Source organism: Dryobates pubescens, chromosome 1, assembly GCF_014839835.1.
Source record: "Dryobates pubescens isolate bDryPub1 chromosome 1, bDryPub1.pri, whole genome shotgun sequence".
NCBI lineage: Eukaryota > Metazoa > Chordata > Aves > Piciformes > Picidae > Dryobates > Dryobates pubescens.
In genome coordinates, this window is record NC_071612.1 from 13,185,601 (window position 1) to 13,200,166 (window position 14,566).

The 14,566-nt window shown below is 43.2% G+C and overlaps 1 protein-coding gene across 2 annotated transcripts in view; it reads left to right on the top strand.

Annotated features, from left to right (window-relative positions):
* Positions 1–14,566, top strand: part of NPNT (nephronectin) — a 52,588-nt gene that overhangs the window by 18,906 nt on the left and 19,116 nt on the right. For both annotated transcript variants that reach the window (XM_054161602.1, XM_054161594.1), the window contains 3 exons: positions 943–1,035; positions 7,758–7,877; positions 8,888–9,007. In XM_054161602.1, coding sequence (XP_054017577.1) covers positions 943–1,035; positions 7,758–7,877; positions 8,888–9,007 — 333 coding nt within the window. The remainder of the gene's footprint in view (positions 1–942; positions 1,036–7,757; positions 7,878–8,887; positions 9,008–14,566) is intronic.

Here is a 14,566-nt window from a genome sequence, read left to right on the forward strand (position 1 = left end):
TGGTGGAGTTGCCATCATTGAAGGTGTTCAGGAGGAGACTTGATGGGGTGCTTGGTGCCATGGGTTAGTTGTTTAGGTGGTGTTGGATTGGTTGATGGGTTGGACGTGATGATCTTGAAGGTCTCTTCCAACCTGGTGTATTCTATGTACAGCAGGTTGGGTAATAAATGCTTGAAATGCACTGAGTAGAAGTGACTTGGTTGTGTGCATTGATAAAACAGCATGTTGCACTCTGGGTTACTGCTACCCAGTCCTTTTTTTCCACCAAAAGGAAAAGAAGAACACACAACACAAACAATCAGCAAAACAAAACCAAAAAATGACAGCCAGCCAAGCAGCTAAAAACCCGCAAACAAACACAACCACCCTGACCAAATAAAACCCCAAACCAAAAAAGAAAAGAATTCCCATACCAGAATCCAGACATCTGAAAGGGAAAACACAGCCTAGTAAGGGGGTAAAGAGGGTTGCCTTATAGTCCTAGAGAAAAACTGAATTTCTGCTACTACTTAACCAGGGACTGAGCTATAGGTTTGTGTGGATGTCTCCAGTGCCACTGATGTGCACATTTTCTGTACAGCTGGGGTGTACTCCAGGTTTACCCAATTTAATGACATGATAGTACATGCATACATAGAGCAAGGGAAGGCTATTGCCTACTTGTGGGGTAGGTATCAAAAGGGTTCCATATGCCAGAAACAGCAGGATGTAGTGTGCAAAATGGAGCACTAACAAGTATCTCACTCCTCCCACACGTAATGGAGTGGTGGTGATTTTTGCAAGTGCACCTGGTGTTTAAACAGTGGCAACTGAAGCATGTAATGATGCTGAAGGGGCTAATGTAAATGCTGCTGTTGGTTGGGTCCTTGCCATTTGTTTTAATATAAAGCACTGCCAACTGTAACTGAAGTGGAAGAATAAGGAGTATTCCTCTCTTTGCAGCTATATGCCAGCCAGGATGCAAACATGGTGAATGCATTGGGCCAAACAAGTGTAAGTGCCACCCAGGATACACTGGAAAAACTTGCAACCAAGGTAAGGAAGTGAAGTCCAATGAAGAGAATTTTCCTCCCCTCCCACAAATGCTCTGTGTGTCACTTGCATTTATAGGGGAATTAACTCATATCCTAGGTTGGTTACTGCTGTGCTATTCTGATATTGAGACTGCCACTGGTAGAGAGAATGCCAAAGGCAGTGGGGTAACACAGGGAAACATTGCTTTCGTTCAGATGAGGACAGCAAGATGAATGGAAAGTGTGTATTTACATGCTCTCCTGGGTCTGAATCAAATTATTTAGATGCTGTGGTCAAGCATGCTATCTCATAAAGTCACAATATTCAAGTTTGGATAGTGAAATAATACTTGCTAAACCAATTCTCATTCATACACTCTTGGTTTTGTTTCTAATCCTGAAGTAGCTAGGTAGCAATACATTGTAACATGTCCTGGAGAACTGGAAACATGAAGTATTCTCTTAATGAACTATCAGTAGTTTCACTGGGTTTTTTTCCCAAAAATTACCTCAAAAACACACGATGGTATAAAATCATAGAGTATAAACCAATTATAGCATGTGATTTATCAGATTTTGATGCCCAAGACATGTTCAGAAAGACACAATAAGGCCGTTCTATTTTCCAGCCTATGTAAAAAGTGTGTAGGTTTTCTGAGAGTGACGAGGAAGTAGGGTAGAAAAGTGTGACATTCAGAACTATGTTGTTCAGAAATGTACCATGAAGTTTGCCAGACTTCTTTTGACATGTTGATTTGAGAGTGAGCTGTTTTCTTTTACAATAGGTATGTATTTGTTTTCAGATTTACTAATCTTTCCTGCACTGGTGTGGAAATGAACGTTGTATTTTTCAGTTTTGTTTTAAGCTTCATTTATTCTATAATAGAATGGTTTGGGTTGGAAGGGGCCACCAAAAGTCATCTAGCCCCACTCCCCTGCAGTGAGCAGGGACATCCTCCAGTACTTCAGGTTGCTCAGAGCCTTGTTGAATATCTCACGAAATGGAGCCTCAGCTACCTCCCTGGGCAGTTCAAGTGTTCCACCACCCTCATGGCAAAGAACTTGCTCCTAACATCTGATCTAAATCTACTCTTCTCTAATGTCAAACCACTGCCCCTTGTCCTATCACTGCAGGCCTTTGTAAACAGTCCCTCTCCAGCCTTCTTGCAGGCCCCCTTCAGGTACTGGAAAGTCATTTTTAGGTCTTCTGGCACCTTTTTTCTCCAGGCTGAACAACCTCAGCTCTCTCAGCCTGTCCTAGTAGGAGAGGTGCTCCAGCCCTCTGGTCATCTTCATGGCCCTCCTCTGGATCCACTCATGTCAGGTCCATATTCTTCCTGTGTTGAGAGCTCCAGGGCTGGATGCAGTAATTCAGGTGAGGTCTTACCAGAACAGAGTAAAGTGGCAGAATCATCTTTCTGGATCTGGCTGTGCTTCTTTTAATGCAGCTTCAGATTTTTGTGTCTCCTTTTCCCTTTACTCTGGGCTGACATTTTTAGAGGATGGATTGTTATGATTTTGTTACTCCACACCTGTTTAGGTCAGTCTGGAACTGTTTTAGAAAACAGTGCTGTGAACTAAGAGTTTTTCTATGTACATATAACAGTTTTTATATGCATTAATTAACAATATCAAATGAGTGCTGTGTACATTTCTGGAAGCTGCAGTATTGAAATAATCTATTCACTTTCCACTAAAAGGAAGGAAAAGGGAAAGGGGAAAAATGGTGATAAATGATGGAAGGAAGCCTTTTGGGAAGTATTGATCAAATGTTCTGGTGGTATTGATGGCAAGATTGCCATGCAGCTGTGCGTGAGGTTTCTGAGATGCCTGCTGATTGTGATGTCCCAAATGTATACCAGTTTGGGTGACTGTAGCCTGTACCTATTTCATTACATGGTGAGACACTTGAGCTGCTCCTGGGGTCAGCGTCTCTGTACCTCCCATATGCTGATTCTGTGTTAGGATGAGACCTGGAAGTGCATAGTGAATGCAGTCTGGTTTTGCTGGGGGAGAATTCATATTGCACAGGATAAGTGTGGCCTGTGCTATTTTACCTTAATATAGCCCCTGCCCTGTTCAGTCGATGGGCTGTGTTTCTCATTTCTGTTCTGGAATAGTAATTGGTAGTAACAGAAATTAATGGTGTTGGCAGAAGAAATGATGGAAGTCTTTCTAGGATATGTGAATAGAGCTGCGCTGCAAAGTATGCTCAGCTTCCTGCTGAAAGGCATTCTTTGAATACAGCAGGCTAATAAACAGGCTTTACAACTCCTCCATTCACAGACCTCGTGGATCAAGCTGTAGTCCAGGCACCAGTCCAAAAGAAGAACCCAGCCTTACAGCAGGACTGTTGAACACTGCCTGTGCGATGATGCTTGGATGTTTGTCCTTTTCTAGTTGGACCTTATCTAGTAGCTCTTACTTTGGGTCACTTAGAATTCAGGATTAGCTTCTACTTCTTCTAGTATGTTGCTATCATCAATTAAATTGCAGTGACTTTGCAGAAGTGCTAACCCTCACAGTATTCAAATCTCTTGAGTGGCTTCAGTGTTTCCCTTTCTAGCTCTTTGAACCCAAGTTTACAGTTGTAAGCAGTGAAAAAAAAACCTGAGCAACTGTAAAGTACCCTGTGCCAGCTCTCTAATTTATACAGTAAACCCAGTACTAATGTTGCTTTCAAAATGTCTTCATCAGAAGATTGATACCTGCTCTTCAGTGAGACCAGTGCCTACAGTAAAATACAAACAGTTGGGAACTTGTGGGTTTTGCCAGCCATCTAAAGCACATGCAAGTTAATTTCATGTGTCTGGGAAAGATTGTCTTTAGGCAAAGGTGTAAAAAGGCCACTTTTCTGTAACTTGCTGTCCTCTTACTTTGTTCCAGGAAGGTGGTGCAAAGTTTGCTACTTTCCTTTTTTTGCAATGCAATTTCTGCCAGCACTTGAGACAGATATTATGTAGACACTTTTAATCTGTTTATTTATATTTGGATGATGGAGTAATGCATATTTCAAAGGTTTGGTAATTTAATTTTGATTAATTTGGTAATTTCATTTTGATTAATTTCTTCCCATCCTGTGAAGAGGAGCAGCTATATACAAGTCCACCTGGTCAGAGGAGCAAAGCACTTCTGTTTCACCCTCTGGATCATCACGCAAGAAATATAGCACCAAGGGGTGAGATGGACCTGAATTTCAGGTGGTGTGCTCCTTCTGCCTGCACTGCTTGAAACAGTAATACAACTTCTTGCCAGGGGGTTGAAGGCTTGATAGACCATTGGCTTTGATGCAAAAGCTGAACCTGCAGCATCATTAGCATGCAGAGCAGGTAACTGGTTGCATTTCCTTGATGCTGTGTGCCTGGATTCTGAAAAGACCTCACTCTCCACTGTACTTCTGGTTATAACTTGCCTTCTTTTTGGTTCCTCTGCTCTTCTCTCAGGGCTAGCACTTTTTATGTGGTTCTGAGTTCTGTTGTGGGTGCAATGGAACTTGTTTATCAGGTTAAGTAAAGGCAAAACTGATTTACATAAAGTTTGAAGTTGAAGAAAATGAGCATTGTTAACTTCTGGTTTTGGCAGCTGTTGATTATTCAAAGGGACAGGAACAGAACTCTATTAGGGTGCTACAAATCCGTCATGAGTTTACCACGGTAGTGTGATGGTAGTTGCTAGAAACGAAAGCTGATCTATTGTTTGTTGTGTGGTGACAGCAGTTTGATTTTTGTACTTTGTTTCTGGTCCCTGCTTTTCTGTTTTTAAATTCTGAGTAAATTTGATATGGAACATTTGACCTCTGTGTGGCCTGTTCCCAGTCAGCTAATAGGCAAAAGAAAGGAAGACAAGGTCTGACTGCTGGAGTCTTCTGCAGGAGCTAATTAAAGCAGAAAGCAGAGTGTATCACATCTTCCTAGGAATAAGCGCCCCATTGTTGAGTGCCCGCTGCAGTCGGTCATTATTCAAGATCCTGTGTGGCGCCACACAATGCTCAAACAAGTCACATCTGGATTTGCCAGCATAGCATTCTTGTCCTTTCCTTGCATTCACATTTGCATTTAACTTGTTTCAAAAATGAAATACTTGCGCTCAGCAGCCTGCGCTTCTGCTACAGACCTGCTTCCCCAGCACTCGAAAGCGTCAGTCTGCTGAGCTGTGTGCTGGAGTGCCTGAGGTTATGCTGAAATTAAGAACGCGAGTTTTGCACTGATTGGACAATTGTAGGCAAAATGGGAATTTCAGTGGCTGAACAATGACATTCTCAAGTTGTAGTGGTTTGAGCCTTAACTGGGAGTTAAGAGCTCAGATGGGGGCAAGGCTGAGAATCTCTCCCCTGCTCCTCCTTCCCAAGAGAGGGGGGGGGGAAAAAAGGAAAGGGAAGGAGCAAATCCATCAGGCAATAATTTGGAGTCAGCCTGGAAGCAGAGAGGTAAAGAGTTTTCTTTAAACAATATATATATAACAATAACAGGTAAAGTTCACAAGGGCAAGGAACGAGGGTGGATGAGAGGGGGGAAAAAAAAACAAGAATACAAACCCAGTCTCTCTCTCTGAAGAGGCATGGAGGCAGCAGGGAGAAGGATCAGGCCCAACCACGTGGCAGAAGAGCAGGAAAGCTGCAAGTAGCTCTTGTCCAGAAGAGGCAGGAGCCAAAAAGGAGGCCTAATGACTGCAATGTCCTGCTTTTTATACCCTATCTGGGCAGGGATGGGGGAGTGGAACAGACTCAGTTTCCCACGGGGAAAATGCCCTGCAGGGAGGGCAAAGCACCCGCAAGCCCTCCCCGCTGTTTTGTTTTGATTTGTTAGGGTGGGCGTAAACCCACCACACAAGTGCAGGAGAGTGAGTGGACATTCCCATGGAGAAATTAAAGGGATTTCTGGACCTTGGGCTTTATATTTTAAACTCCAGTGTGTGACTAGAAGTGACTAAAAGAAATTGATGACATTTTATTGACAAGAAAAATGATGTTAAAATGTTATTTTTATTACTCTCTGAGTTTGTATGGCTTAGTTTCCAATTTTCTTGTGGCTGTTTCTGCTCTTCTCTTCTCTTTTGATGCATAGACATTTATACTGTGATGTCTTTGTAGATGTTGCTTGAAATGCAGACTTGATAAGTAACCAGCATTTGTTCAAGACGTTTGTTGCTACAGCTGATATTTTGATTGCTAATATTAGATTGAAGTTGTTCTTGAAAATATAGACCTTACTTAAGGAACAAGAAACACAGAAACAGAGCACAGAAATAGCAGGAGTGTTTCAGTCCTCCCAGGTCCCTGTGCAGTACATCCAGACTCTTCTGAAGGACAGCTTGTTAGAGATTATGGGTGCATGGAGGTGGATCAAGAGACCTATCAGCGTATTCGTACAGGTCTTTATGTAGAACCAGTAGAATCACAGAATGTTAGGGGCTGGAAGGGACCTTGGAAGATCATCTAGTCCATTCTTATCCCTGAATCTGCTGCTCTTCCTGAGGCCTTGGAAAATGAAGTAAAAATGGTCTTATCCATCAGTTAGGGGAAAGGTGGTGGGGAGATGCAAAGAGACACTCATGCTTCCTTGACCCAGTGAAGGGGAAAACAAAATAGGTCAGGAGATATCAGATTTAACGATAAACACTGTTAGGAATTGCTGACTTCATTCTAGCCAGAGGTTTATTTTGGTTTTAGTTGTAATGTCTTAACTCTGCTTTCACATTGAGTCCACAGAAAGCATGTGGCTCCTTCTCAGCTGGCATGCTGTAAAGTGGTTGTGTGCCTGCCTCATGGTAGGAGCTTCAAGGTGTACTTTGCTGCTGTGTGAGTTAGGGAGAGTTTTGATGAGAATGTGCTTGATAGTGGAGATGGCTCTTTAAAAAGTTCCTGGAGTTAACAGTGACTCTCTTACTGTAACAGACTTCAGACAGCATTGTGCAGTGCTCGACCTGAAGGTTGGTAACTCAGTTGTTTAAGTACTTTCTGGCATTTTTACTCATCAGTACACAAATAAATTAAGTAAAAGATTATTCTGATCCACTCAGATAAAACCAACACATATTCTTGGAAGAGAATTCTGAAAGAAATACTCAAGCTTTACTTCTTGTTAGAAGCCTTGTCTACCAATATGAAAATTGTAGGCTGAGTATTTTCAGTTTTAGTCATGAATTTGGTATTAAATTGTGAAGTTGAAATAGTAGCCCTCATGGCTAGTCCTGGACAAGTATCACTGATGTCAGACGCTGTTGTTTTCCCAGTATTTTCTAGATGGTAAGGAAAACTTTTTACCTGGGAGATTGTGCAAAGGAAGTTAGCTTTGACTTTCCTACCTTCCTCTGCAACTAATTTTGCAGCATGAATTGCTATCAGAAGCACTGATAGTGATTGCAGCAGTGACATTTGCTTTCTCCCTCATTCTTCTCCAGAGCTCTGGCTGGTCTTGGGCATGGCATCAACATGAATAGTATCAAGAGGTGGGCAGCCAGAGCTTGTACTTTCCCTAATGAAGTGTCTGTTGGCAGTTAATTTAATGCTAATGCTATCATTTCTGAAAGGGGTCTGTGACACAGAGGAAAATACACCCCTGGGCTGGAGGGGTGAACAGTGCTTCACGCCAGACCTTCTGCACACTTGCTGTCAGCTGGGTTGTGTATGAAAAGCTAATTGCCGTATTTTCCCTTCTTTCTCCAGGAACCTGAAAGAGTAGTTTGTTCACACATACTTTGTCTGTTTTCTTTTCCCACCCCCTTCCCCTGTTCCCTTCATCTCAGATCTGAATGAGTGTGGGCTGAAGCCGCGGCCGTGCAAGCACCGCTGTATGAACACCTATGGCAGCTACAAGTGCTACTGCCTCAACGGCTACATGCTCATGCCGGATGGAACCTGCTCCAGTACGGCAAGGCTTGCTGCTTGCTTGGCTTTTTTAAGCTCCTCAAGATCCCTGCTTGACTTGTCCTGGGAAACTGTAATGTAATGAAGATGAGTCCCAAAGTAAAAGATGAATCTTGCTGGAAGTGAGGCAGTTGCCCAAGATGAGATTCTTTTTCCTAATGAAATTAGGCTGAACAAAACACGACCAAATATTTTGATTTTATTAGTTTTATTACAAGTTTCCTCAGAAGCATTCCTCAGTGCTGTAAATCACTGTTAATTGGCCTTCAAGGACAACTGCTTGTGGTTTTCATTGCAGCAAGACACCTGCAGTTCTGCTCTGTTATGTCCTTATGAGTGTAAAATCATTAAAGCTGAAGGTATTGGTTGTTTGAGTGGTATAAAATTGTGCTGTCATCTCTCTGGAGATCAGCTTGCTGTTTGCTCCTCTAGAAGTGGCTATTTTGGGTGTCTGGGCAGAGAGAAAGGGAGAGAAATTATCTTTAAGTAAAGATGCTCCTATTTTAAAATGGCAATGCTGTCCAGGAGGGTGTATAGTACATACTGGGCTGTACATCCCTCGCAGGGGATGCATTCTGTGGCACAGGTTGCTACACTTCTTTTGGTAGGCTTTTGGTGGTGGGTTTTTGGGGGTCTTTTTGCGTGGTTTGGGTTTTTTGTGGGTTGTTTTTTTCTTTTTTTGGTGGTTGTTTGGTTGTTGTGTTTGGGGTTGGTTGGTTTGTTTGTTTGGGTGTGTGTGTGTGTTTGGTTCTGTTTGGTTTCTTTCTGGTTAGTTGGAGTTTTTCTTTGGTTCTTTTAGGGATATTTTTTTTTCCCCCTTAAGTGGAAAGCAAATTTCTCCTGCATATGCATTTGCTCTTTAAAGCATGAATGGATACCTGTCAATTCCAACAAGCATTTTTCCACTTCCATCATCACTGTAAGGCATTTTAATTCCCCAAAGTTTTTTAAAATAGTTTTGTGGTACTGCTCAGTCTTCATCTAAATATATTGCATTGTTTTTCCCTAGATGCCCTTTCTTGCTCGATGGCAAACTGTCAGTACGGATGTGATGTGCTGAAAGGGGAAGTGCGCTGCCGCTGTCCCTCTCCAGGACTGCAGCTAGGGCCTGATGGCAGGACTTGCATAGGTAGGTGGTCAGATGTGGACTTCATGTATTTATTTGTTTGTTTATCCCAAATGTTTTTCTTTCATCATTGTGCTGAATGCAGTTCAAGGGAGTTTATAAGAAATGTTTAGAATGCATCATCCATGCACTTTAAAGACTCTACTGATGAGGATTGGGATAGGAATGTGGCTTAGGTGTTCTCAAGTGGACTGGGTCAGAGATTGTCAGTGTTTTCCTCCAGTCCAGCAAGCTTCATCAATTAAAGGTCCCTTCCAACCCAAATCATTCTATAAGTCTATTTAAAACTTGCATAGGCTGCTTGGCATCCAAGCCCTTGGCCCTTACATTCCAGTTACTTGGTCTTTTTAAATCATTGCTAACAGACTGGAAAATACCTGCCTGCATAAAAAAATGGAGTGGAAAGGTCAGCTCTCTCTCAGTCCCAACAAGGTGGTGCCTAGGCTTAGGGACCAGAGGGGTAATTTGTGCAAATCATTGACATGATACTAGAATAAGGTGAAGGGCTGTGTGTGTTCCCAGTATTAACAGGATCAAAGCTGCAGTCCTCCTTCCATACAGTGAAACTCCAGACTAAAATAAACTCAGGAATTCAGAGTGTATAAAAGGGAACAGTTTGTTGCCACATTCCTGAATATTGAAAAGGTGCTCATGGCTGATCAGACTGTGTTGTGGCACACTCTGGTATGGTCTGAAGAACAGTGTGATGTGTGATTTCATTAGTCATTAACTATATGTCCTAAGCGGTTATGATTTTATTATTGATACTCTATGCAGTGCTACTCTTGTAAAACCATGATAGTTGCACTGAAAGAGAATCTGAATGCCCTAATTACCCATTTGGGTATCCTGGCTCTCTACAGGGGAGGTAGTTCTCAAAGTGGCTGACCCATGCTCACCAAGAATTGGTTGCTAGAGCAAGGGATAAATTCTTGATCTTCTGATGTAAGGAGCAGGCTCAGCTCTGAGTCAGGGGCTTTCCAAAGTACATCTTGGTCATGTCTGTGTATGTGAAAGAATGGGCAGAACAGAGGGAAGAAACCCACCATTATCACATGCTGAAGGGATTGAATAGTGATTAATCACACTGCAGAGAATATGGCAGGCAGGGGTCTTTGGAAGAGTGAGATAAATGGGGTTTAAGTATAATTTTGAGAGAGTACAGGAATTTGCTAGAAAAATACTTGCAAAATTCACCTAGTGTGCATTTTTATATTCAGGCAAGCTTCCTACTTTGAAATAAACAAGTGCCCTTTTAGTCCTGAAGACTAGCACTCAAACCAGTAATTCAAAGCACTTTCAGTTCACAAGTGTAATTTCCTAAACCCCACTTTTTTCCCAGAAAGGTGAAGAGTTGTGTGCCCAGATTTCACTTGAGTGTGCTTTGTTCAGACTGGTATCATAACCTGTTGTTAACATTCTCCACAAACATTTCAGAGCAGTCTTGTACAATACAGGCAAAGCATTTACAGCAAGAGATGCCTGTCCTTCGGGGGTTGTTACATGGCCTACTCCCCTTTATTGGCAAGAAGTGATTTTGACATGCATCTTTTTTTTGTATTACTTTGTTACCAAGTTTGAGTTGTATTAATACCAGGAAATACCTCTAAGAATTGAGGCTATTTGGGGCTGAGACTCTGAGTGACTTGGTGGCTGCAAGCCTGTCACTGCTGGGGGGGGGGGCTGTCAGCTCTAGTGAGGGGCTGGGTATTGTGGCAGTACAAAAATAAGTGTAGATGATGGTAAAAAACGTGGAACTGTGGATTGGCTGCAGCTCATGAAATCCTCATTTGAGGGAAGTTTCAAAGACAGCTGGGAATGTAATGTTTATTTTCAGCACAGGTGGAAATTCCTTCAGGCATTATTCTATTCTTAGTTTAACCCATGCTGATCATTCTTTTGTCACAGTGTTTCTTCCAGACAATCAGTAAAGAACCACCAATCAGTTTGGCTGTGAAGGTCAATCATATAAAGTAAAATACAAGTTTGAAAAGAATTCAGCAAAGCATTCAGTAAAAATACAGATTGACTGATTAGTTGATTACTTGAGTACTGTGTCCAGTTATGGGCCCCTCAGTTTAAGAAGGACATGGAGACACTTGAACGTGGCCAGAGAAGGGCAACAAGGCTGGGGAGAGGCCTTGAGCACAAGCCCTATGAGGAGAGGCTGAGGGAGCTGGGATTGTTTAGCCTGGAGAAGAGGAGGCTCAGGGGATACCTTATTGCTCTCTACAACTGAAGGGTGATTGTAGCCAGGAGGGAGTTGGTCTCTTCTCCCAGGCAACCAGCACCAGAACAAGAGGACACAGTCTCAAGCTGTGCCAGGGGAGGTTTAGCCTTGAGGTGAGGAGAAAGTTCTTCACTGAGAGAGTCATTCACCATTGAAATGTGCTGCCCAGGGAGGTGGTGGAGTCACCATCCCTGGAGGTGTTCAAGAGGGGATTGGATGTGGCACTTGGTGCCATGGCTTAGTCATGAGGTCTGTGGTGACAGGTTGGACTCGATGATCTTTGAGGTCTCTTCCAACCTTGGTGATTCTGTGATTAATGGCTCTTGAATCAATAAATCAATCAGTATTGCCAGCTTTTTGGATTAGGATTTTCATTTGAAGGCATTGGCAGTGCACACATTTCAGCTTCAGGAGGCCTGAAATTATTTGAGGATTAAAAATAATTCTTTTCACTGGAGAATTCTTTCTGATTGTTTTGGCTGTGTGTAGAAACTTGAAAATGTAGCCTTGTAAACTTTTTTCTTTTCCTTTTATCAGTCTCATTAGTTGTTCAGTGTTTAAGTTGGCAGTATGGTCAAACAGCGGGAGAGAAAGAAGGGCTTTCTAATTCTACATGTGTTGAAGACTGAGTATCACATGCATTAGGTGCTCTCTGTTGTGTGCCTTTGGAGCAGCTCCATGGCATGGCTAAGTCTGGGCATGCACCTCCACAGCAGACCAGGCTGAGATCATGTGGTAGGTTGAAATTTCCCACCCAACATGAACGTTGCCAGACCAGCTCAGTTAGAAGCAAATGGCAGCTGTATTTACAAGCAAAACTGCAACTCTACAATGGAATGCAATGAATATGTGCAAAATGCACAGTATTTACAATGTTATACAGATAGTTACAGTTAGCAAACAACATGAAACCCCCCCTGGTCAAAAAAGGCCAGGGAAGCTGTTCCACTGCACCCCCACACCCCCTGTCCGAAAGGAGAGGAGGGAAAGCAGTGGTTAGACTTAACCCAAATAATGCAGCCAAGGTCAGCCACAAGCAGGTTAATCTCTCCTGGGCGAAGCAAGCTGAGATCAGAAAAAAGAAAGAATTGTTGTGGTACAGCCAGTCTCATACTAGACATTTTCTCCAATGAAATTGTGTAGAATTAGCTTTAGTGTTCCTTTTTATACCAAATAGTGATTGATTTATAGTTTTCTACTTTTATGTTCAAAATTTTAAAGGCATAGCCTAAAACCACCACAGATGAGAAAACAAATCACCCCTTAACACCCTGGTTTTTGTAGGAAGGCTAACAGCCTTTGGGCCCAGGTGTGAAGTGGTGTGGGCCTGTGGACTTGGAAGAAGGCACAGACACTGTTCTGTTTGAGAGATGCAGGAAACTACTCATAAGCACTTTTGTAGAATCATAGAATGGTTTGGGTTGGATGAGGCCTCCAAAGGTCATCTAGTCCAGCTCCCCTGCAGGGAGCAGGGACATCCTCGACTAAATCAGGTTGCTCAGAGCCTTCTTGAGCCTGACCGTGAGTATCTCCAGGGATGGGACCTCAACTACCTCCCTGGGCAACTTGTTTCAGTGTTCCACCATCCCCATGGTAAAGAACTTGTTTCTAATGTCCAACCTAAATCTACTCTTTAATTTCAAACCATTGTCTCTTACCCTATCACTTCAGGCCTTTGTAAACAGTCCCTCTCCAGCCTTTCGCAGGCCTCCTTCAGGTACTGGAAGGTTGCTATTAGGTCTCCCCAGAGCTTTTTTTCTCCAGGCTGAACAACCCCAGCTCTCTCAACCTGTCCTTGTAGGAGAGGTGTTCCAGCACCCTGATCACTTCATTGCCCTCCTCTGGACCCACTCCCTCAGGTCCATGTTCTTCCTGTATTGAGGGCTCCATAGCTGGACACAGTAATTCAGGGGAGGTCTCACCAGAGCAGAGTGGCAGAATCGCCTCTCTAGATCTGCAGGCAATGCTGCTTTTGATGCAGTCCAGGATGTGATTTGCTGTCTGGCCTGCAAGCTCACACTGTCTGCTCATGTCCAGCTTCTTGTCCATCAGCACTCCCGAGTCCTTTTCCACAGGGCCGCTTTCCATCATCTCATCCCCTGGCCTGTGTTGTTAATGAGGATTGTTCCAACCCTTCACTTCCTCTTGTTAAACCTCAGTGTATTCACCTGGGCCCACCTCTCCAGCTTGTCCAGGTCCTTCTTGATGACATCCCATCCCTCCAGCATATTGGCAGTGCTACTTCTAGCTAACGATTGAAAAGTGGTTTTCCCACTGGTGACAATCACCCACCCACCTCTCATACTGAATGCAAGCAGCAGACTGCTCCATTTTCCCATTACTTCTTTGTCAGTGTTCAGCAGTGTATTCATTAGCAGCTCAATCCTGTGTCGTTAGTGTGTCTGCCTAGAAAATGGATAGGTACCACTGCAGTGCTCTCATCACCTCACATACTTATTACTGATGGGAATTTGCAAAACCATGAAATATGTGCAGAGGGAGGAGCAGGGCAAGCTGCCTGAGGTTTTGAAGAACATGAGGTGTGTTCAGTAGGGAATCTTTTTCTTCCTAAATCGCTTTTTGAAGTTGTGATTTAAAGATAAAAATAACAAAGAACTCCAACTTACTCATACTAATCGAGTCTGAAATCTGCAACCTTGAAATAATACTCTAATAAAGGGCAGAAAATTGTGGCTTGTAAGCTAAATAACAGTTAGGAACATGGTGGAGTTTATAAACTGTTAATGATGCACTCAAAGCCTAAAACTTCAATAGATTCAAACCAAGAGGCAGATTTATAGGGAGATTCGGGCATGTGGAGAGGTTCCCAGTACTTGCCTTGTTTTCTTTTGCATTCAAGCCTTTACTGTGGCACTGTAGAAATGCTCCCATCAGAGAGTAAAGGAGAGCTGTTATTTTGGAGCAGTCTGATGGGCCAGGAGGGGCTGAATCCATGCTCTCCTCCAGTAATTCATGCAGAGCGGGACGGTGCCAGCAGGAGCTATTGGGAGAGCCCAGCCAGCTAGTAATTCATGGCTTTAGGTCACTACTTTTGGCTGTGGGAAACACAGCCTGGAGAATTGGAAGCTCCCTCTCCCCTCTTTAGGTGGCTGCCCTAACTAATCAGCGGGTCTATGGTAACATTTTTGCTGTGCTTTCAAGAGACTCAGGCTTCTCTTTGCCTTGGTCAGGCCTCTTTCACAAGCAGCATGGCATCAATCACTTGGCTTTGTTTTGCACTCTTGACACCTGCAGCTGAAGTGCTCTTTTGGGAAGCAAATTGCAGGGAGAGCAAAATCTTGCTTTCCCCATAGATCAAGAGCCTGATAGAG